Below are 23,759 nucleotides of genomic sequence, written 5' to 3'. Positions count from 1 at the left end.
TTTATGCCCCCTTAGGTTCGTAATCTGAACAAGCGAAAGGATCCCATCAGAATTCACCGTGCTCAACCCATTCAAGGCCTTATACACCTCAATCAGATCACCGCGCAGGTGCCTAGTCTCGAGCCACTGCAATTTGCAGAACTTAAGCCTCTCTTGGTAAGAGGATCCCTTCATTCCCCTCACCAATCTTGTTGCCCTTCTCTGTACATGCTCAAGTAAATCTACATCCTTCCTAAAATGAGGCCTCCAGACCTGTACGCAGTACTCAAGGCATGGCCTGGCCATTGCCTTATACAGAGGGATAATCACCTTTTCCCTGCCAGCAAAATTCCTATATATCATTGACAAAACCCCATGACCTGCCCTGGCAGCCTGTCTGCATTGCTCAGAAAACTTCATATCTGACTGCACAATTACTCCCAGGTCTTTTTCATTTTCTACCACCTTAAGTGTAGTACCACACAGTTGGTACGTTTCTCTGGGGTTACTTCTACCCATATGCAGTACTCCCTTTGTGAATTGGGGATACATTTGCACATCTCCAGTCTGTGGGAACCTCCCCTGAGTCCAAGGACGCTCTCATAATTATGGCTAAGGATTTGCTTAGTTGCTTTGCAGCCTCCTTTAATATAACTGGATAGATCCCATCCACCCCAGGTGCTTTTCTTATGTTTAACTTCAACAATTTTTCCTCCACTTTGCTTTCAGTTATTACAAAATCATTAAGTATCCTGCTACAATTTGATAACCTTCTGCCACTTTCAAACTTTAATAATTCCTCATGTGTGAATGTAGATGCAAAATATTCATTCAGTTTGTTTGCTATCTGAGCAGGATCATCAACAGTCAAACCATCGATTTCAAGCGGACCAATCAGATTCATCCCCTTCCTTTTAGAGTTTATATAAGTAAAGAAATCCTTGCTGTTTTTCTTAGCATTTTTTGCCAAGGATTTCTCGTAATCTGCCTTCACCTGCCTAACCTCCTTTGTCACCTGATTACAGACTAGCTTATATCTGCCATAGGCTTCTGAGTCGCCTGATAATTTATATGCATCCCATGCATTTTTCTTCTCTATTACGAGTCTCATTACTTCATTAGATAACCATTTAGGCCTAAACATTGAACAATATTTCTTAAGAGGTATGAAACTTTTAGTAGCTTCCACGATTAATTCCTTGAATGCTTCCCACTTAGAATTTACTGTTCGTAACATCGTCAGTTGATCCCACTGTACAGAATTTAAAAACTGTCGGAGACTACTGTACTCACCTTTACGGAAGCAAAAATCCTTTCCTTTACCCCTGATGGTAATTAAATCTTTAAGTAAATCCCATATCAGTACACTGTGATCACTGCCACCTAGTGGTTCCTTTATCTGCAAATTCTTAATACACGAATGATCACTGCTGATAACCAGATCAAGAGTATTACTTTATCTGGTTGCCTCTCGAACATGCTGCTGCAGAAAACAATCATCCAATAAATCCACAAAAGTGTGACTAGTGTGTGTGAGTAACCCACCCACAAGTTCCAGTCAATATCTGGGAAGTTAAAATCCCCCATTATAAAACATTCCGATTTACTAGCCCACTATTTCTCTGTACAATTGTTCATTGTACTCATTCGAGTCATTAGGCCTCTAACACACTCCTACTCCTATTTTTGCTTTCGCAGTGCTTATGTCACACCAAACTGACTCAACAGTGCACTGTTCATCTATAGCAACTGGATGCACTTCTTTTGATTTTGTTTTTCTTAATTAACAGCATAACACCTCCTCCCTTTCTATCCTTTCTGTACACATTGTACTCCCCGAATTCCAGTTCAGCATTCCTTATATCTGTGTGACACCACATCTCTGCTATCCCAACAATATCTGCCTTTGATGTCTTGACCAACACTTCAAATTCATCAAATTTATTTACTATACTTCTAGCATTGGTATACATGAAAGCATACATGCTCCTACTCCTATTCTTAGTTACCCTAACACATCCCATATACCCACCTATTTCAGGATAACTGCCATCCGTCCCTGAAACCCCAACACCCCACGCTCCAGGTCGCTACTTATTCTAATAGAAGTTATGCAAGAATCACCTTCACCTCTGCCTATGGCTACTGTTGATGTTAAACTATTAGTCCTTGTATCCCCCCAAGCTAGCAGTTTTCCGACCCACCTAACACTGCCTCGATAGCATCAGCAAATATTCTTGCACCCTTTCTATTTAAGGGTATCCCATCCCTATAGAAGCAGTCTCTCCTGTTAACAAATACAGTCCAGGCTGAAAAAAGTTGTACCCCTTGAGCTTTGCACATTCTTTCCAGGGCCGAATTGATCGACAAGGCTCTCATCATATACTCCCTTCTATCGCATCTGGGCAGAATTGCAGACACTTTCAAATTCAACCCTAATTCTTGGCTTTTGTTCAACAGTGACCTGTACTTGTTAAGTAATTCTGCCAGTCTCCTACTCCTAATATCATTAATGCCAATGTGTACAACTATATCACCTTTTGTGCCCTTAAAAGATGATATCTGCTCTACAACGTCATCAACCTTTGCCCCTGGCAGACATACCCTGGTCCTGTTCAGCTTGGTGCTGAGTTTTGCATTCACCCAGTTGCACATGAGCCAACGTGAAAATGATGTTATACTCTAATTGTTTCCTAATATATCAGTTGCATTGCGAAAATGTGTGTTATAGCAGAACTGTATATTTTTAAATTTTAGACTTACTGGTGGTAATAAAGCATTCATCTATTATGCTAAGATTATGGAACAGTACACAATATTAAAAGTGTCATTATAACCTGAAGGGCATGTGAAAGGGCAAGAGGATATGATAGGCAAAATAAGAAGCTAAAGTGAGAAGAATGTGGCAGGGTAGATGGGGGGGAGCAAACATTTTCTTAGTAAAGTTCAAAACAAATATCCTTTCTGTTCATAAAACATTAATAAGATCTAGCATTACCAGAAATAGTAGTAAATGATATTTTATTGTGCATCTTCAAAATCATATGCTATAAATGGGGAATGCAAAATACATTTATAAAGTTAAAAAACTCCAACAACATAACTGCACACAAATGGTGCAATCCAAAAATCATGAAACTATTCATAGAACAAAATGGAATATTTCAGTCTATAATATCACAGAAAAAATAAGCTTTTGCTTTGAAACAAATTTTGCAAAGGTAATCTAGCAAAACAGTACATACCTTGCATACATTGAAATTTATATATAATGTAGATGAGTTTTAAATAAAATATTTATGGTATACAATTGTTGGGTATTTTTCTGGCACACGAAGCAGATTATAGCCTCCTTGGATGGATTATACAGCAACTTGCTGTGCCTAAACCTAAAGTAAATGAAAATAGTTCACCATAACATGCCTAGAGAATCTAATTTTGAACATCCTTAACTGTTGGAATTAGGAGATGGAACTTCATGCAGTTGCTGATGCACTGGACATATCTACTGCATTTAATCTGGTTTCCATTAAATCCCAACTTTCTCTACTTGAACAATTGTTTCTAATTAAAGAAATATCCTTTAATAGGCTAATACTATCAAAGAGAATAGTTCATTTTAAATTTGAGGGTCAAATATTAAACAAGGACTTCTGAGAGGGGTCTCCAAGGGGGTTACTTATCAGCCCTTCTCTTTGCTACCATCTTTATACATTCTTTCAATAAAAACTGAGAATTTCACTCCTCTGCTGTCGATGTCCTCTCTAACTGAACTATAGCATTCAACTGGAAATCCCCAACCTAGCTGAAGAGGCAATAAAATTTCTCCCATCATAAACTTTAATAATTATCCTTCCTTTAACCTGAAACTATATTCAGCTAAAACTCAATTCTTCAACTTTTCACTAGTGTTGAGCACCTCTCTTCTGACAGTCCATGGTCAGCATTAAGATTCTGAATTTAAATTTCTTTTAATCATTTTAGACTAAACTCCTTTCAAAAATCCACAAATGAGAAAATTCAAAAAAGTTTCTGGCTATTGAAATTGGATCTAATAAAGATTAAAAATACGGAGTTTAAAATACTGTACTTAAATATTTATACATTTTCTGGATTCATGTAGGCTTTCAACCTCTGTCCAACATCATATGCCTCTAATCAGAAATGTAGCTTTGCTATAGAAACTGGATCCTTAACCGAACTCACAAACACACTCAAATGACTGCTATCAAGGCTACCTCATGATCAGAATGCTTTTTTGGGAGCTGCTATGTGGAATTTTTTTATTTAAATTATTGGTTTCTGCTATCTCAGTTTAAAATTAACACTGAAGTTTGTGTTTATATGATAGTTGGCAAATTTGTTCTTTATTTGGCTTTTAAGAAAAAAGTAATTCCTGAATGTTATTGTATCGACATAACAATGTAAACAACTTGGTGTAGTTCTGTAGGAGTGTGGTTGATATTAGAAGTGTTTTTATTGTCTATAAACTACAAATTTATAGCAGTAATAACATGATTTAATAATATAACTGTATCACACAACACAAAGTAACTTAAATGAGCACAGCCCTGATTGCCATCAATAAGCTGGGATCAGTGTAGTATTATTAATTTCACATCTTACTTTGTGTTATTTTTAAATTAGACTAAAATCATGCCTCAAACTAGGGCAAATAAAAAGGCTCAAAGTGCCAAAAGAATACTTTTGTTCAAGGGAAAAATGCCAAGGGATATTCTCCTACAAATCGTTATATTAAGTGTTCCACTTGTTTTTCCTCTTTACATATCAACCCTTAGCCACCAGATGTGAAACAGCCAAAGGGGATGCCACTGTGTTTGTTGTTAAGAGTATGTAGTTAAGAGTATGTAGTTAAGAGTATGTAGTTAAGAGTATGTAGTTAAGAGTATGTAGTTAAGAGTATGTAGTTAAGAGTATGTAGTTAAGAGTATGTAGTTAAGAGTATGTAGTTAAGAGTATGTAGTTAAGAGTATGTAGTTAAGAGTATGTAGTTAAGAGTATGTAGTTAAGAGTATGTAGTTAAGAGTATGTAGTTGAAAATTCAGCATTCTGGAGGGCTTATATGAGGGCTTTATATAAGCCCTCATACAAATAATGGAGAGCGACCCATTAAACATTCAGCAGCCCAGCTCAATGCTAGAGTCCATACTGAAACATCAGATAACACAATGACACCTTTCGACAGTGGAGATCGCTAGTCCCAGAGGAAGTAGCGATGGATGATGACTACTGTGAGGGAAATTAAAAATATTCTATGCAAAATTACAGGTGGAACAGGAACAGGGTATGACTGTCAGGGGCTAAAGTTTTCTTGAAGAACAATCACCTCTTAGGGGCACAAAAGGTGATATTGTTGGATGTGTTGATAATAACATTATCAAGAATGGAAGATCTGAGAATTTGCTATCTGTTGAGCACTCAAGGAAGTGATTAAAGAAGCTATTAAGCTTTTTTTTTATATCAACAAAAAGAGAAACACGTTCAAGGTTTAGAAATTAAATGAAAATTCAGCATTCAGCATTAGACCTAAATGGATGTCAGTTGACCTGATTAGACCAGTGGTCGATAAGAAAAATGTATGGAATGATTATAAATTATCAGGGGACAGAAACACCTACAGTAAGTATACACTACACTGCTATCAAGTCATTAAGGGGTTTAAGGCAAGCAAAGCCAGGTTAACAGAAGTCTTTGGATAGGAATGCAAAGAAGAGTAGCAAATAATTTTTTGCTAATATTAATACAAAAGGGACAGGGATGAATCACACTGGTCCACTAGATAAATAGATAACTGTTACTGATCCTGTTTTGGTCTGTCAACCTACATAAATATCTACATTTACTGGTAAGTTTTCAGAGATGGGAATACCAGAAGTAACTCTGTTATAATTGGGAGCTAAATGATTTTCCAATAACTGAGAGTAAGGTGGAAGAAAATTGTTGAAGCTAAAAAAGGAGGCACCTGAGGCTGAAGGCATCTATCTATTTATATTAAAAGCAGCAGCAAAAGAGGCAAGCAAACCTTTAACCTTAATGGGTTTAGATGAGGTCCCTAAGTTAGATGAGGTGCAAATGTATCCCTAATTTGCAAAAGGGAAATACAAAAGTGAAGCAAGTAATTACTGAGCTGTAAAACTGATTTCTGTTAAAGTGAAAATAATAAAATCACTGATTGCAGAAGTAACACAGACCAGCTACATAAGAATGCAGTTACATTACCATCATGGCACAGATTTGTTAAGGGGTGACCTTGCTTGATCAATCTCATTGGATACTATGATGCAGTAACAAAGGAAGTAGATGTAAAAAACAATTTTGACATCATATACTAGAACTTTGGAAATGTTTTTGATACTGTTCCACAAAAAAAACTGCTCGACAAATTGGAGTAGTGTGGCATTTGGGGAAAATTACGTGATGTTGTTGTTATTATTATTATTAATAGCCATATGGTGCAAGGAAGCCTGAGGCTTATGCAGCACCAGCCCAAAATAAATTTGAGTTACCCTGAAACAGACAGAGAGAAGTAGAAGGGAATCATGAAGAAACAGATTGTTAGTTTGTTTGTTATTCGGTTTTTAGGAGCATTAGCAACTAAGGCCATATTGCTCCGGGAATATGCGGTGGTCATTCCCTGACTTTTCCACATCCTCCGTATTTGGTGGTGACAGGCTCAAACCCCGGTCTAATCAAGAAGCGTGTGCTATGCACTGTTACTCGTTCCCACCTGGCTACGGTGGTGCTGAAGAAAGAGAAGAATGATGATATCTAGCTCGGGACCCTGGGTGTGCCAAGCCCATACGCACCAGATTTGAGCCCCTACAGTAAAATATGGATAATAAGGTTGGTTGAGTGGGAGAGGACAGTAGTTATCAAAGGGCACTGCTCTTCTCGGGAGCATGAGCAAAATAATTATTTTTTGCATCCAGTTTATTTGTTACTACATCTATACTGCAGTAACAGCATAACTGCATTCCTGTCTAGATAGTCCTGCATTAATTCTTTAACCAGTGACTTCATTATTTTCCCTAGAACAGAGCATCAATCTTGTAGCTATGCAATTACTCACTTTGCCCTTTGATCCCCATTTGTGAATTGGAAGACATTTGCACATCCAATTCAGGACTTACCTTGAATCCAGTATGCTGTCATAATTATGGCTAAAGATTTGCTCACTTCTTTTCTGCCTTTCTGAATATAATTGGAGAGATTATCTTCCTCATGTGCTCATTAATATTACCTTAAACAATTTCTCTTCCACTTTTCTCTCAGTTATCACAAAATCATACCTCTGTTAGAATTTGATACACTTCTGGCATCCCCATCCCTAAAAAATATCATTTAAATGCCAATGCAAAATATCTATTCAGTTTGTCAACAACCTGAACAGGATCGCCAGCATTTATACCATTCTTATCTAGTGGACCAATGCAATTCATCCTTTTCCTTAGTGTTACAACAAGTAAAGCAGATTATGCTGCTTTTCTTTGCTTTCTTTACCTGAGACTTCTCATAACCTGCCTTAGCTTGCCTAATCATCGTCATGATTCAATTGCAGACTAGTTTATATTTACTGTAGGTTTCTGTATCTCCAATAGTATGTATTTATTATACACACATCCATGTATTTTTCTTCTCTGTTACTAATCTCATCAGTGAATCTGCCATCCATTTAGATCTAAGGGTTGAATTGAAATTTCTCAAGTTGGTATAAACAATAATTCTAATATTATTATAATTATTAAGACTTTATTAATCATAATGATTATTAATTAAATTATTAAGAATCTTAGAATTAATGAAATAATTCTAATGCTTGTTTCTTGTTTGTTTATCGGCTTTACGGTGCAAGCACAGCAAGGTCAGCAATGTTGTTGAAATTCACACTGCATTGTGCAGTTGTATTCGTTTACAGAATGAAAAAAATTTTGGCCACGTGTGGGGTATCTGCCAGGAGGTCAGTAATACTGAAAGGGATCTTCGTCCTGGAAAAAGAGGTAATACGGTCACTACTGTATTTGGGACAATCAATAAGTACATGTTGGACAGTGAGCTGAGTGTTGCAGTAAGTACAATGTGGTGGATCAGTGCCAGCAAGAAGATAAAGATGTTAGATGTGTATGGCCTATTCATAGTTGGGCTAATACAACTTCTTCATGCCTGTTTTCACACATACTGGGTTTCCAAAGTTGGAGATATTTCTTTATACCGAGTAGTTTGTTCACAGCTAGATAAGCACATTCATTTCCAGAAATTCCAACATGACCAGGGATCCAACAAAAGATGATTTCTTGTTTTTTCCTATTTAACTTAGTCATGGTATTCCAAATCTGTATGAGTAAGGGGTTATGATTTTTATTCTGCTGTATAGCACTAATGGAGTCTGTACAGAAAACACTGTTCAATATATTTGTTAATAAGATGAAATTTAACACTATGAAGTTAGCACAGAGTTCTGCACTGTAGCTGCTGCACTAACATGGGTGTCAGTTTTAGATCAGTCCAGGAGCATATTCAGGGGTGGGCAGAGGGGGCATATGCCCCCTTAACCAACAATTTGACATTAAAGAAAAAATGCAGGAGGCATTCTAAAAAAACTGAAAAGGCTGGTTGTCGTGCCCCCTCCCTTACGATGATACCTGGATCTGGTTGCCATGCCCCAGATGTTGAGTTAGCATATAAGCTCTGGACTGGCAATGTACAGAATGCCCCTAGTGCAAGACAAAGAGAACTGTGGTGTGTGGGATCAAGCCAATGTAAGGCACTTGGTCTAGCAGACCTGTACACCACAGAGCCGTAATCTAGTTCCAACCGTATTAATGCATGATACAAATGCAATAGCAAGTAATGGTCAGCTCCCCAAGTTATGTCAGATAGTACTCTTAAGATGTTTAGCTTCTTAAGGCAAGAAAGCCAGAGCTCTTTTACATGTTCAAGGAAGGTAAGTTTTTGGCCAAGCACCACACTAAGAAAGTGAACACTACAAATCACTGGGATGATTTAATTTTATAGGTGAAGTTCTGGGTCTGGATGGTAGGTTACACTTCCTACAGAAGTGTATCCAAACAGTCTTTTGTGCCAAGAGGCAGAAACCATTGTTTTGGGACCATTTTACAACTTTATTAATGGCACTTTGCAACTGTCTTTCTACCATTTGCATATTAGGCAAATGGCAGGAGATACTGATGTCACTGGCATACAGGATAGTGGACACTTTGTGGTAGATCCTGTGTTATGGAGTTCATTATTACGTTAATTGGGGTGGCACTTAGTACTGAACCTTGTGGGACCCCTTCTTCCTGGATAAAACTGGAAGGTAACTCGTTGTTGACTAACTTGAAATGAGCAATGATGGAAGAAGTTTCTGATAAACTCTGGCAGTGTCCACATAGTCCCAGATCACATATAGGTTTTGCATTATACCAATCAAATGCTTTTTCTAAGTCAAAGAGAACCATGACAAGGTGTTCATTCATAAAAGCATCACGGATGTTTATTTCTGCCCTGATCATTAAGTCAAGAGTGAATCTTCCTTCACGGAAACTGCATTGTACTGGGTTAAGAAGGTTTTGGACTAGAAACCAGGATAGGCAGGCATTGATTATTTTTTCCAGGACCTTGCTTATACAGCTGGTGAGTGCAATAGGTCAGTAGTGTTGTAGATTTGTAGGATCTTTTCCTGGTTTTGGAAATGCCAAAACATAAGCGTGATGCCATTTGTCTGGGAAGGTATTGTTTGAAAATTCTGTTATAAAAAAGTACCAATGTCTTAAGGGCTGGTTCAGTAAACTGTACTATCATGATGTAGTGTATTACATCTGGTCCTGCTGTACTGAGTTTGGTGATGGCTAAAGCATGGTGCAATTCTGTGGTGGTGCAGTCTAAGGGAAGACTGTATGTGGCACTAGATGCTGATTCGAAGTTGATGAAATGTTTCTCAGCCTGTGCCTTGTGTACCTGGAAATGAGGTGTGTAAGATGTTGTGGCTGCGATTTTCATAAACGATTCACCCAATGCATTTGCAATCTCCACTAGTGTTGTAACATCACAACCGTTTACAGGTAGTATGGGAAGGTTAATTGCGTGGATGTTTGGAGTATATACATTTGTATTTTGGTCCCTATTGTTTGTTTTTGTAGTTCTTGTAATTGTGGAGGCAAAATGTTTGCCAGAGCCTGTTAAAAGTGGATGATAACAGTAGTTGTTTGAAACTTCCTAAAGATGTTCCATGCTTTGTTCTTTTCTTTTTTAGCCACACTGCATTCATCATTCCAACCAAAATGGACCGTGCTCATATTTTGTTGGATTGCTGTGAAATCGCTTGATCTGCTATCTGCAGTATTTGGTTAGATATATATATTCTGTAGCTGAGTGGGCAGGAGCGGGAGTGCAGTAGCACACGCTCTTTGAGTAGACCGGGGTTCAAGCCCCTGACTGCTGAATACGGTCGATCTGCCAACCCGCACTGGACCAGCGTGGCAGATTATGGTCCATTTCCCTCAGCATGAATTGTTGAGGAGGCTTCCATCCTGCAGTGGGTTGATAATGGCTGCACTTTATACTTTTATATATTCTGTGACTAAGTTTATGGATGTTTGCTGGACCTGCTTTTCTTCCAGTATTGCTAGTTGTTTGTATATATCCCATTTCGCTTTGAAAAAATTCCATTTGACAGTTCTGTTAGAAACTGTCGGGGATGTTTGTATCAATCCAGCATATCACTGTGCAATGGTCACTACTAGGGCTTGCAAACTGGTTTTATAAATCCGGTTAAATCGGTTTTCATATTGAGTTGTTAAAACCGAAACCAAGCTTCTAAAACCTGATTCGAATATTTTCTTAGTTAGCCCTTGAATATAGTTTTTTGTTACGCACATTTTCTTTTGTTTGTTCGTTTGTCTGGATCGTTCAACTGCTTTGTTTTAAACATGTTTTTTATTTATTTAATTTAATTTAATGTTTAGGTACAAATCTCATGGGCAAGTGGCCCAAATCTAGGAGGGGTACCTTTTTATCTTCCCACCTGTATCATGGCACGATGCAGGTGTACTCATTTACGACTGAGTGAGTCGGAGCGATAGTGTAAAAAAAAAAAGCTCAACATTTTTCCGTTCCATCTATCTTGCTCGCCAGGCAAGTTATGGAACACGCCTTATTGATGGTTACCCACTAGAAACAGATTTGCTGAATATTGCACCAAATTTCAATTGTAGAAAGTTTTCTGCTTCTTTATTCCTATTAAATTTTCAATCAAATGTTCTCCAAAAAGCAGCTTCACCAAATTTAGCTTTTATGTAATTTTGAAAATATAATAGATTTAATTGGGAAAAAAAAAAATTGCAAGTAAATAAATAAATTTCTTTCGTGAAAATTGAAACTTACCTCGTTAAGACTCTTCATTCAGTGCTTGCGGGAATGACGCATAGTTAGTGTGCCTTTGTTATCTTCAATATTTTTATTTAAAATTGTCGGTGATATAAATTCCTACTAAGTAATATTTATTACTCTTAATATGTCTAAGATGAAATCAAATGTATGGAATTATTTTGCTCGAAAAGCAAAGATGAAGCACAATGTTCGAAATGTCAGAAGATAATGAAGTCGTCTGGAGGATCTACATCATCTTTGATGTTGCGTTTAAAGAAAATGCATCAGATTGACATTAAACAAGATAACAGTGAACCTCCCGTAAAAATGGTAAAACATTAGAAAACTTTATCGTTAAAAAATCTATGGAAGAAGAGACTTCAAAATTAGCTGCTTTAGATGGATTTTCTTTTAATTCAATTGCCAAGAGTGAGTTTATACAATCAAGCCTTCACCTTCAGAGAAATAAATACAATAAATTACCACCAGCCTCAGTGAATGGGATTAAAAACATGGTTCTGAATTATTATAAAACTAAGAAAGAACAACTCATTCCGCATTTCAAAAATTCGTTGGTTTTGGGTGCACGGTATTCATTGACTCTAGACGAATATATGTCTATACAAAATAAAAGGAATATGAATATAAATGTGCATTCAAAAGACATCATTGGTCGTTAGGTCTTATTGAGATTAATGGTTCACTTGATAGCAGAAGAACTGAGCAAATTGTGAATGGACACTTGATTTGAACTTGGATGAGGATATTGTTGCCTGCACCACTGATGGAGCAGCAATGATGATTAAGTTTGGCAATTAAATTATGCCTAATCATCAACAATGTATAGCCCATTGTATACATCTGTCAGTTATAGATGTACTTTATGAAAAAGCAATCAATTATGGTACCACAGTCTCTGAGTCTCCCAAAGACAATAAAGAAAATGAAAATAATGAAGTAGTGATGAAGAAGTTGAAGAAAGGCAGCAAGGCATGCTTTATCAAACTGACTTTACTGATAAGCTCATTTATTTCTTCAATCCAATGACCAAGATTGCACAAACTATTAACAAAGTCAGAAAAATTTGCAAGCTTTTTCGTAAATCGCCTACCAAAAATGACATATTACAAAATTTTGTTAAAGCAAAATTTAATGGGAAAGAATATAAACTTTTATTAGATTGCAAGACTAGATGGGATAGCACATTCTATATGATTGAGAGATTTTTGAAATTGAAAAATTGCATTCCAAATGCTCTGCGTGCAGTACTGTCAACTGAAGCTGTGTCTGACGATGACTGGAAAACACTTGAATTGCTATGTGAAACTTTGCGACCAGTTGAAATGATTCTGAAGGCTATAACCTCAGAAGATAGACTTACTTAAAGCAGAGTCTTCAATAGAATTTCTGCTGGCTAAGCTTGATACAGCAAAAAATCCATTTGCTTTAAAGTTTCACCAAAGCCTTTTGCAGTGTTACAATGCAAGATGAAATTGCCAAACTGTGGCTTTGCTGAGCCACACAACCCCAAAAAGTTTAGGAAAGAAAATTCAGATTCAAGAACTTTTGATTTTCCAAGTAAGCAAGTTTTTAAAAAGCATGCTGAAGAGATTTATCAGAGATTGTTTGCAAAACATTCCGAAGGAGTCAGCGTTGAATGAAGAAACTGAAAATAAACGAACTGCTCTTTTAGAAGAAAACAAAGACTCGTCTAGTTCCGATGTTGGAGATACACTCATGCGAGAGTATGATAGTGTAATAAAGAGATTAACTGAAGAGCCTTCAAAATAACCGAGTGAATTGGAAATCAGCAAAGAATTAAATTTTGGAGGCAACTAGCAGTAGAAGTGAAAAGCTGGAGAAAGTTTGAGCACTGCTGACCATTAAACCAACAAGTGTCCAATCTGTTTCGATCACTGGTCTCTTTAACACAAAAATAATAAGGTCAAGTCTATCAGGAAAAATGCTTAATATACAGTGTTTTTTAAAGGATCATTTTCATAAAAAAGCTGAGCAATAAATAGTAATTTCCCCAAACTGTTTTTTTTCCCACATTATTTTTATTTATTTGTTATTATTATAGGGCTTATTATTTTTTTGTTTACTATTTGAGAAGATAGTTTTTATTCAAAGGATTTCAATACAATTTGTAATTTTGTATAATCTCAAGCTGGTTACTTTTTTGGAGCATTAATTTTTTTTAATTTTTTTACTATAAGAGGTGATAGATTTTGTTTAAAAAGATTTGATGACGATTTGTACAATCTACCCAATATAAAATAAATAGTTGTGTTAAAAGCTTTTAATTATTTTCCCCAAGTCTGAAAAAATCTGTTTTAAAACCGGTTTTAAGAGTAAACTTCGGTTAAACTCGGTTTTTGAAATTTCTCAGTTTTATGCAAGCCCTAGTCACTACCTAGTGGATTGCAATGAATAGCCATTCCAAAGAGGATAAATGGATGCTAAGCATAGTGAGACATCAATAGCTGAAGTAAATCCTGTAGATAAATGCATATAGGTGTGCGAGCCATTATTGAGAGTAACCAAATTGTGCTGGTCAAGTAACTTTCCTATAAGTTGTCACCATTTGTCCGTGTTTCGATTTCCCCGTAACGGATGACTAGTGAGGTCTCCTAGGATGAAGTAGGGTTGGGGATGTTGTACCACTAGTTCTTCTAGGTCAGTGTAGCTTATATTTTTATTAGGCGGCATGTATAGCGACACTATGTTCAAGTAAAAATTCACATTGACTCACTGCAACTGTCTCAAGGTTTGATTTTAATGGGAGCGGTTTGGAGGGTATTTGAGCATTGATTATCAATGCCACACCTCCACGCACCCAATTGTTAGGGTTGGGTACAACACAATCTTGCAGATGAATTACATAGTTCTGGAGAACAGTAATTGGAGTATTTATGGCTTTACTTTGTTTACTAGTCATTTGGTTTACTGGTACAGTGGCCAACACTGACCTTGCCCACTGAGATAGATTCATTTGGTGGTATGGTTACCACCGTTTGGGTAGCGATTGATGTGTCTTTTGGTTGCTTGAGCATAACTAGTTTATTAATATTCAGGGCTGGTAAAGATTTTTTGGCCTCTTGGTAGGTGACATTGTGTTCACTTTTGTATCGCTGTGTGCTTTTCACGTTTCCAAAAGGGACACTCCTTTGAAAATGCTAGATGTGCTTCTCTGCAGTTTGGACAAAATAGGCATTGTAGCTGTGCATTGTGTTTGTGTGTGCAGTGGATCCACATGTGGCACAAGCAGCTACTCCTGCAGACTGCTTGTGAGTGTCGAAACTTCTGGCACTTGTAGCAGCATAAGGGGTTTGGAATATATGCTTTAACACAGCAATTAAGATAACCTGCTTTGATCGCTGTTGGTTATTTTGGGTTATCAAAGGTGAGTATTATGTTACGAGTAGGAACTAGCATACAGTTTTTTTTTTTTTTTTTGTCATTCTTTTTACATTGAATACTCCTTGATCTTGCAGTTCTTGTTTCAGTTCTTCATCTGACACATTCATAAGGTCCCATTTGGTGATGACACCTCTTGACGTGTTAAAGGAAATGTGTAGTGAAACAGTAACTGAAGTTCAACCAAAAGATTTTAGTTTTAATAGTTGCTCAGACTGTCGGAGCAGTGACAACTTCAACCAGTAAGTCTCCTGATCTGGAGTGACGAACTGTTTTGGGAGTACTTCTTGTGCTTTCTAGGCATTTTTGCACTAGAAACGGCGAGATTTAGCCAATAGGCTGTCTTTCGGTTGAGTGAATTATGAGGAAGGTTGGAGTTCTGATTTTGGCTATGTCAGTCTTTTGACGTTTAGCTGCAACAAAATCAAGCTCCAACCTTTTTTTGCCCTGTAAGGGTCTCATTTATGCACCCAGTGAATTTCTGGGTTTTAGGAACTGATTGCCCTGTCCCATGAAGGCAGGGGCAGGGCCACCTTTGTGACCAAGCGGTAGTGGGTTAGTAATAAAACTAAAAGATTAAGAGAAGAAAGAAGGTTACTTCTCCTGATCTAGTAAAGTGCTTTCTTTACTGAATGAATTGAGTGTTAATGTAATGCTGAAAATAAGGAAACTATTTTATTTCTCCAAGAAAGTGCACTAATTTACTTGCAAAGACACTTGATCACAAAATTTCTTGGCACCTGGGGCGATTCTAATGTTTCTCATTTAGATTTTAGAGTTGGCAAAATCGCCAGTTGGTACCACTGAATATAATTTAAACTGCCTGAAACCATTGTAGTCACCTTCACAAAAACAAAATCCCTCCACCTTTTACAATAGTTCAATCTTTAAGCAGATCCTATAATAATACACTGTTCTCTACCACCTAGTGGTTCCTTTATCTGGAAATTTGAAATGCATGATCAGTAACTGCTAATAATCAAATCAAGAGTATTCTTTCTCTTGTTGGCTCTAATATGCTGGTGTAGAAAACAGTCATCCAATAAATCAAGAAAAGCCTTGCTAGTACGTGAGTAGCCATTTCTCAAGTTTCAATCAATAACTGGAAATTTAAAAACCCCATTATAATACATTCTGATTTACTAACCAGTTCAGTCATTTGGCCTATAACAAACTCCTTTCATTTTTCTCTCATTGTCACACCAGACTTACTCAACATTGCACTAGCCACCCAAATCAACAGATTGCCCTGTCTTACAGTATGTATTTCTTAATCAAGAGCATAACTTTGGCCCCATCCTGTACCTTACCTATATACATTGTACTCACCATATTTAAATTCTGCATTCCTTATGTGTGACTGGAACCACATCGACAATACCCCTATCATGTCTGTATCTGTATTTAACCAGGAACTTCAAATTTCTTTACAATACTCCTGGGATTAGTGTAAAATCCAAGTACACACAGACACACTTGTCTTTACTTTTAGCAATCTTAACACAACCCATATATTTGCCTATCATCCCTGACACCATGCTCTGCAGACTGCTACATGTTTGGCTGATGCTGCATAAGCTTGCTTTCTTGCATCATATGCCTCTACTAATGCTAATGCCCCATAGAAGCAGTGCACTAATCCCTTTATCTGATTGGCTGCTTATTCTATTATTCTGTGTATTCTCAAGCTACCAGTTTTCTGACTCACCAACACTAATGCAACAGCATCAGCAAGTACTCTTGCATCCCTACTCTTTAAATGTATCCCATCCCTGTAAAAACAGTATCCTGTTAACAAGCACAGACCATACTGAACAAAATGCTACCTCATGAACCCAGAAGTCTCACCAGGGCTAAACTGAGTGAAAAGATGGTATTTTTCCTTTATATGCTTAAAGCTGTCAAAAGCTGGAATGACAAATGTAGATTAAATTGAAGTCTACTCACTACAATGAAAATTGAAGCCATACATCATATATAATAAATAAATGGAAATACCCAAGAAGAAGTAGAAAGATATTTATCTGCCAATGCTCCATACCTTCAGGATACAGCTAGGAATCCAAGCATTAAAAAAAAAAAAAAAAAAAGTAGTGTTTTGGTAACTCCTTAGTCCAGCAAGAAGTGAGACGAGTTGTACACTACAACAAACACTAATGAAATATATTCCTCAAGAGTAAAAAAAAAAAACATGGAAACAAATACCAATAAACAGAACCATTAAATGAGCATAAAACAAAAATCTACACATTTTTTTATAAATTTGTGACAGCTTCAGGTGCTTCACTGTTCAAAAATGTTTGCTTATTGCAATTTTGGTTGTCAGTGCATGGGCTAGTCACTTTCAGCGCAATTTTTTTTTTTAAACCCTCAATTGGCAGAGAAGGGTAATCTTGCTGGCTTAAGGTGTTATAGAAACATTATGTTCTTCTTTTACTATCTGGAGTGCCTCGGAGCTTTCCCCAAGAAATGTGGAGAATTGGTGGCTGAATTTCTCTTTTGACTTCAAGGTATTTCCATTTATTCTTTGTATAAAATGTACTATTTCCACACTCATTCTTTTCTAAATTCATCATTTCAGCTTATAACTTTCAGCAAGTAAGACATACTACCTTGCTAGCATTCTGAAGTTCATTTCTAAAATTTCTTCCAATCATATTATATACTTCATTTTGAGATAACTATAAGCCTGTACACAAAGCCTTCTGAGATTATTCAGTTTTTTCTTCAAAATGTTCCATGTACTTCATAGACAGGATGATTCAAGAGGAATTGTAAATGTTTGGCAGGTTATAGTATCGATAATTCTGAGTAAAAAAGTTCATCTAAACACGTGTCCAATTCTCAATGAATACAGAGATACAGCTCTTTGAAACCGGCCGCACAAAGCTGTTATGAGAGGTATTAAAGAACAATAAATGGTTTTTTGTTTGTATTTGACTTTTTGAATGATAAACACAAACAAATTTTTTTTATAGTTAACAATAAATGTTTGAAAATCCCGACACCAACTTCAAAGCAATTTGCAACTCTTGTGGTAATATGAAGTGTTGTTCTTCTGAGGTCGTCTTGGCATTCCTTTAAGTAGCAATATCCAAACTGAACAGTATTAATGGAATTAATTGGCATTAGCCCACCGACAAAATTTCTTAATAATGTGTACACAAATATCTTATCTTCCTTCATTGACAAACTTCTGCTTATTTTTGAATCTGTCTCTGTGTAATAAATAGTGCACAGACACACATATACAAAATATGATCCACTACCATGAATATGACTGGCAATTTCAGCCAATGAGTAGAAAATATATGGATGTGCTGTGTGTGCATCTTTCAATCCACTAAATGTACTGCACACCACATATGCTTAGTGCACACAAAAAAAAAAAAAAAAAAAAAAAAATGTGTAGATGTATTTTAACCCGCAAGCCCTCGTGCTACAAGCATTTTGCACTCACGCTTTTCTAAAAAAATAAAATAAATAAATAAAAAAGTAATTTCTCTCGACTGGGAGCAGAAGGGAACCAGAGTGCCTTCTAGGTGACTTTTTAACTGCCCATCAGTACTTCATGAATATCCTTAAGGAGAGTTTACACCCCACTTCTGTCTATGAGCATTTTTCTCATCACACAAATCCTCACGTTACTGAAAAAGAGAAATTCATGTTTTAACCCAATTTCACTCTACCTGTTTTTTTTTTCCTGCATTTTCTTTGGGTTCAATATTTTCTCTTTTGGCAGATTTTTCTTCCTTCATTTCTAGAAATGATATCTCATTATGGCCAACAACTGAATGGACAGGATCAACTAGACAATAGTGCAAGTTATGTGGTCAAACGAATAGCTCAGCCCATTTCAAACACATGGAGGAATATAACAATGGATAATTATTTTATATCTGTTCCCCTTGCTTTGCACTTGCTTGAAAAATGAACTGCTATTGTAGGAATGCTTCGAAAAACAAAGAGGAAATTCTGTAAATTCTCTAAATATAAAAAAGAAACTGTTGCTGTCATACAAATTCAAGGCTAATAAAAGCATACTTGTCCTTTCCATGTTACATTCAGATGACAAAAATCTAATAAAGAAACTGATGAGAGGTCCAAACCAGAAATCATCACCTTTTACAAGTGGAGGAAAAATAGTGTTGATTAACTAAAATCCAATCGTATTCTGTCTCAAGAATAAGCAACAAATGGCCTGTGACAGTATTTTATTCATTACTGAATAGGAGCAATCAGTCAGATTTTCAATTCTAATTCTGAAACAATCTAAAGTCATCAAGATTACCTTAAAATTTTAGAGCTTGACTTAATAAATGCATTTATTGAACTGCTCATCAATTCAGCAACGAGGGATTTTGTGCAATCTGCTGAAGGAAAAAAATTGAAAGAGAAAAAAAAACAAGTGTCATGTATTGCCATTAACATTTCTCTTTGCACTCATGTGAGTAATATGCAAATACTTAACTCATCAATTCTTTTGTCTATACACCAATACATCCAATTTAATGTGCAAGGTTTTAAACTTCCTCTATAAACTACAGCCTTACAAAAATTTTATATTATAATATGTGTACCAGAAATTAACTCTAAAGGTTAATTTCTGGTACCAAACAAATAGAATTCTGTTTAGTCTTTACCAGTATTCATATGCTCAACACAATATTGTGCCATTTCATAGCACAATATTATGTTGAGCACCATGGTCCAAACCAAGGGTAAGAAAACCCATGGGTCCAAGCATGCAAAATTTTAACATTCATTTTATATATTGAATAAAATAAATTAATATTTTCTCTTATTTTTTGTAATAATAAATAACATGAATAAAGATATGTTATCAATTATCATCTGTCGACATTTTGTTTGTCATGTTTCTTTTTGAATAATCTTTTCTTTAATTTCATTTCTTTTTGAATAATCCTGCATAATATAACTGTCATATCTTCAAAATTTACTTTTTTGCTTATTTGGATTCCTAATACTTGATCTAAAACTTAAGGTCAGAATTACTCAAATACCATTTACCACATCTGGAGAACTGGCATACAAATCATTATTAGCTATAAAATTATATTGATAATTTAGGCTGTGATCTAATGACTGAAATCATTTTTATAAATAAAATCCTGCTGAAGGCAATATTCTTATATTCTGCATTTCTAGCTAACAAAATGAAAATTACCTTTGAAGTATTTACACACATATGGGATTCCACAATCATATGTAATTTGCAAGATCTCTATTTTGCCCAATTCTCAAGGGAATGTTTTCATCCTAACTTCAACAATAATGTTGTAGAGATAACTATTTTGAAGAAGTAACAAAATTAGACATTCTGTTCTTGTTCCTTACTAAAAGAGTCCATCACCATTGGCCTCTTCTAATAAAGGTAAAAGCTGACATGTACTCCCCAAATTATTCTGTTTTTCCACTAGTTTGTTGGTTGTTAGGTGCATCAGCAACTGAAGCCATATTGCACCATAGTAAAATCTGCATTATAAGTATGTTAACAGGCCAATTTCTATTGTGTGCATTGTGAAGGATGTAAAACCTGGAATGAATCACAGAGGAACCCCACCCCCTCTGCCTGATATCAATCAACTACATCATTGATTAAAGAGCCCTTCAGAAATTCTATGAAAAGATTCAAAACTAGACATCTCTGGTTTTCCTCTTTAAAAAAAAAAGCACACCAGCTACCATTTAAACAGTCTGCATATGTATATCATACTGATGCTCTTTGTAAAGGCTGTGTGACCTATTTTTGAGCAATAACTGACATCTGTTTTTCAGAAATTTCATTCTCTTGAAATAAACTAGGAATTGAAGCTCTATCTTACTTCCTGTGTGTATTTTGAAGGTCATGAACAGACACACAGAACTGTAATCAGAGAGGGCTAATATTGTGAATGCATCACCCACCCTACATCTGGAGAGACTTTTTGGATTGTACTGCTCCACAACTTTGTGTGCACGGGTGTGTGTGTTTCAAAGAGAGATTATGACAAAGAAGAGCAATAATGAACTGTTAATGCTAGTTCCAGTTCATCATTCAAGATACATGCAAATTAAAAATCAACAAATTCAAGACAAAATTAATGTAATTTTAGTTCTGAAGATACAATTATGTGAAAATTTAGGAATAAAATTATTAGAAATAATTCCTCCAGGAGGAGACAAATCAACCTAAAAGATTATATATTAAATCTACAGATGACAATAATACAATATAATGGATAACATTTCTAGTAATATTTATTAATCTCATCAACTAAACTGAGGTTCTGCATAATTATATTAAAGATGACAAAACAAATGGAATTAAGCCTATTTCACTGGTTTTAACTTACTGTTTGCTGATAATGTCTACATTTTGGTTTGTAAGCATTTGTACCACATATCAAAACAGTTTCTTCAGATTTCTTTGCTAACACTCTAATATAATTCTGGCATTCTTCCTGAAAGAAGGAATAAAATACTAAGCATTAGTAATCAATCAATTTAAGTTCAAATACTTATGAAGAAGATATGAAGAAAATGAGGCTATAAAGATAAAGACCTTGCTGTGCCTTTTCAACTTCTGGGTGAAAAGACAGACATTGGGGGGGACTAGTTAGATTCATTTTGCCACATCCAAATAAATAACATCCCAAATAAATATTTTGCAAAAATCAATTTGAGATTTGTTGAAAAGCCATTCAAACTGAGAGTGTGTAGGAACTAAATGGGTATAAAATCAGAAGAACACCTTAAGACTAGTAAAAAAGAGGCAAGTACTGAAGATACTTGGATGTTGGTACAAAGAGGATGAATACATTAGATGTATGGAATATCATAAAAGCAAGTCAGACAAGCTTGGTTGGAATTTTGCTGATGCATCAGCAGGGGGGGGGGGGGAACTATGATACACCAAGTCAATCAAAGGAGATAAAAATAATAATTTTAGAAATAACCTATTTCAGGAGTTATCTTTTTTTTGGTAGTTGTTGGCGCATCGGCTTCTGTGGCCATAGTGCACCTCATAAGGTTTTTGCAGTACTTGGGTATAAATAGCCATTGGCTGGTGTCTTTCTTCATAAGGAAAAAGTTCCTAGATTGTTTCATCTGATACATAGTTCACCAAGACTAGGTGAAGTACATCCATCAGGGTGTACTTCAGTTTTCGCATTTCCTCCCTGGTGTAAGAAAGAATGGACGTATGAAAAAAAATTTAAACAAAAAAAAAAAAAATATATATATATATATATATATATATATATATATATATATAATGTGTAAAATGTAAGAGGGAAAAAAAAAGCATTAAAAAAAAACAGAATGGAAGCATGCAGATTGTGAATTAGGGTTATAGTGTATTAAGTTCTCTCCTATCCCCCCACCATGATTGGATGATGGGCAGTTAGTCATATATGGCTGTTTGCCCATCCAAGCAGGCACTATGCTGTGCCAACTTTGCCAGTGTGGTGTGGGAGGCAGACACTGGTCAGCAGGACTTGACCACAAATAGTGTGGGACAGAGCACCAAACAGGCACTCCAGCCAAGAATCCCTTGCCCTATGAACTCTCATTCCTACCACCTTGGTTAGTTATTCTCTCACACCCTCCCCCATCCTAGGTGTGGCCCTCCCCTTCACGGTGGGTTATCCTACTGCCAATTATCATCTCCCATTCCCAGAGCATGATGGGGATCTTGACCTGAGGGCCATCTTCTTTCCCCCCTTTTCAATCAGGTGGGCACCTTCACTACTGGCCCCCTCTACCACATTAAATCCCCCTCCCACTTCCTATCTCCCCAATATTTCCTTCTAGGTTTCACTTTTTTTTTCTCTTTTAACTGGATTCTCCCTGTCTGTAGCCTTGGCTACCACAGGGTTTGCCCCATCAGTGCTTGATACTCCCTAATGCCCAACCTGCCTCCTTGAAGCACTGGACAGTAAACTTGAGCAGTGGTCTCCAAACTTTTTTGGTTGCGCACCCTTATTTTACTTAAAAGGAGTAGCGCACACCCCAAAATAAAAAATTAAATATACAAGTTTAACATTTTTTTTTTTTGTTTATAATTTATAAATCATTTTACATGTAAGGCATATCTAAAATAATGTTTATTAAATCACATAATTTTAAAAGATCACAAATAAAAAAATACAAAATTGAATTGAAGTTCAAAATGCATGTACTTGAACATGTACGATCATACAAAGCCGCAGATTGAAGTATAAAAAAAACATTTATTTATAGTTTTTATTTTCAATTACATTTCAAAAAAGTTTTCATAATTAATAAATATTGATTTATTGCAGATTATCTCGCACAACATGGTTCATCTCACACACCCCTATTTGGAGACCATCAAACTAGACGTTTGTGTGAAAACAAAAGTCCCTAAGCTAAGAGGCCAGATGACCAACACAACCCACACTAAACTACATAAATCTGGCCTTTACAAAGTTGGTATTCATCACATTGCTTGATGCACAGTTAGAGGAACCCTCAGAGCCACATCAATTAACACAATATACTTCAGTTTAAGGTTTCCTTTTACCATTGGGTTTTGGGAGAGGAGTTTAGTGAGAGGTATGGATTAAGAGTGACAGCTGAATGGTCTGTGTGTGTGTGGGGGGGGGGGTTGTGAGCTAAATAGTGTGCAATTAGGATAAATGACTCGTTAGGTGGGATAGTAATCATTCCAGTTTGTGTTCCAATAGAATACCTTCCTGCAACCTTCTTAGCACATGAGGTTTGTTGCTATTTATTGATTTCATTGCTTCTCTTGACTCCTAATATGATATACACTCTATGCTTCCTTTTCCTCTTTCCAAAACTAGCATGCTCAAATACAAGGTGCTCCTTGGCAGTTAGTGTGTGTGTGTGTGTGTGTGTGTGTGTGTGTGTGTGTGTGTGTGTGTTAAAAAAAAAAAAAAAAAAAACCCAGATTTCAAGAACCAATGCACCACACCAAGTACATG

General features: G+C 36.1%; 1 protein-coding gene across 10 annotated transcripts in view; it reads right to left on the bottom strand.

The window, feature by feature from the left end:
• The window catches only part of Sema1a (semaphorin 1a), a 699,485-nt gene that overhangs the window by 312,190 nt on the left and 363,536 nt on the right, over positions 1-23,759 (bottom strand). For 9 of the 10 annotated variants that reach the window (XM_090377935.1, XM_090377936.1, XM_090377934.1 and 6 more), the window contains one exon: positions 21,144-21,251. In XM_090377935.1, coding sequence (XP_090234061.1) covers positions 21,144-21,251 — 108 coding nt within the window. Of the gene's footprint in view, positions 1-6,669; positions 6,673-21,143; positions 21,252-23,759 lie in introns of all 10 variants that reach the window. The other variant, XM_090377940.1, reaches the window with a different exon arrangement.

Source organism: Mastigoproctus giganteus, chromosome 7 (genome assembly GCF_048544385.1).
Source record: "Mastigoproctus giganteus isolate SK-2022 chromosome 7, ASM4854438v1, whole genome shotgun sequence".
Classification (NCBI taxonomy): domain Eukaryota; kingdom Metazoa; phylum Arthropoda; class Arachnida; order Uropygi; family Thelyphonidae; genus Mastigoproctus; species Mastigoproctus giganteus.
The sequence above is the reverse complement of the archived record's forward strand: the minus strand, read 5'-3'. Positions and strand labels throughout refer to the sequence as shown.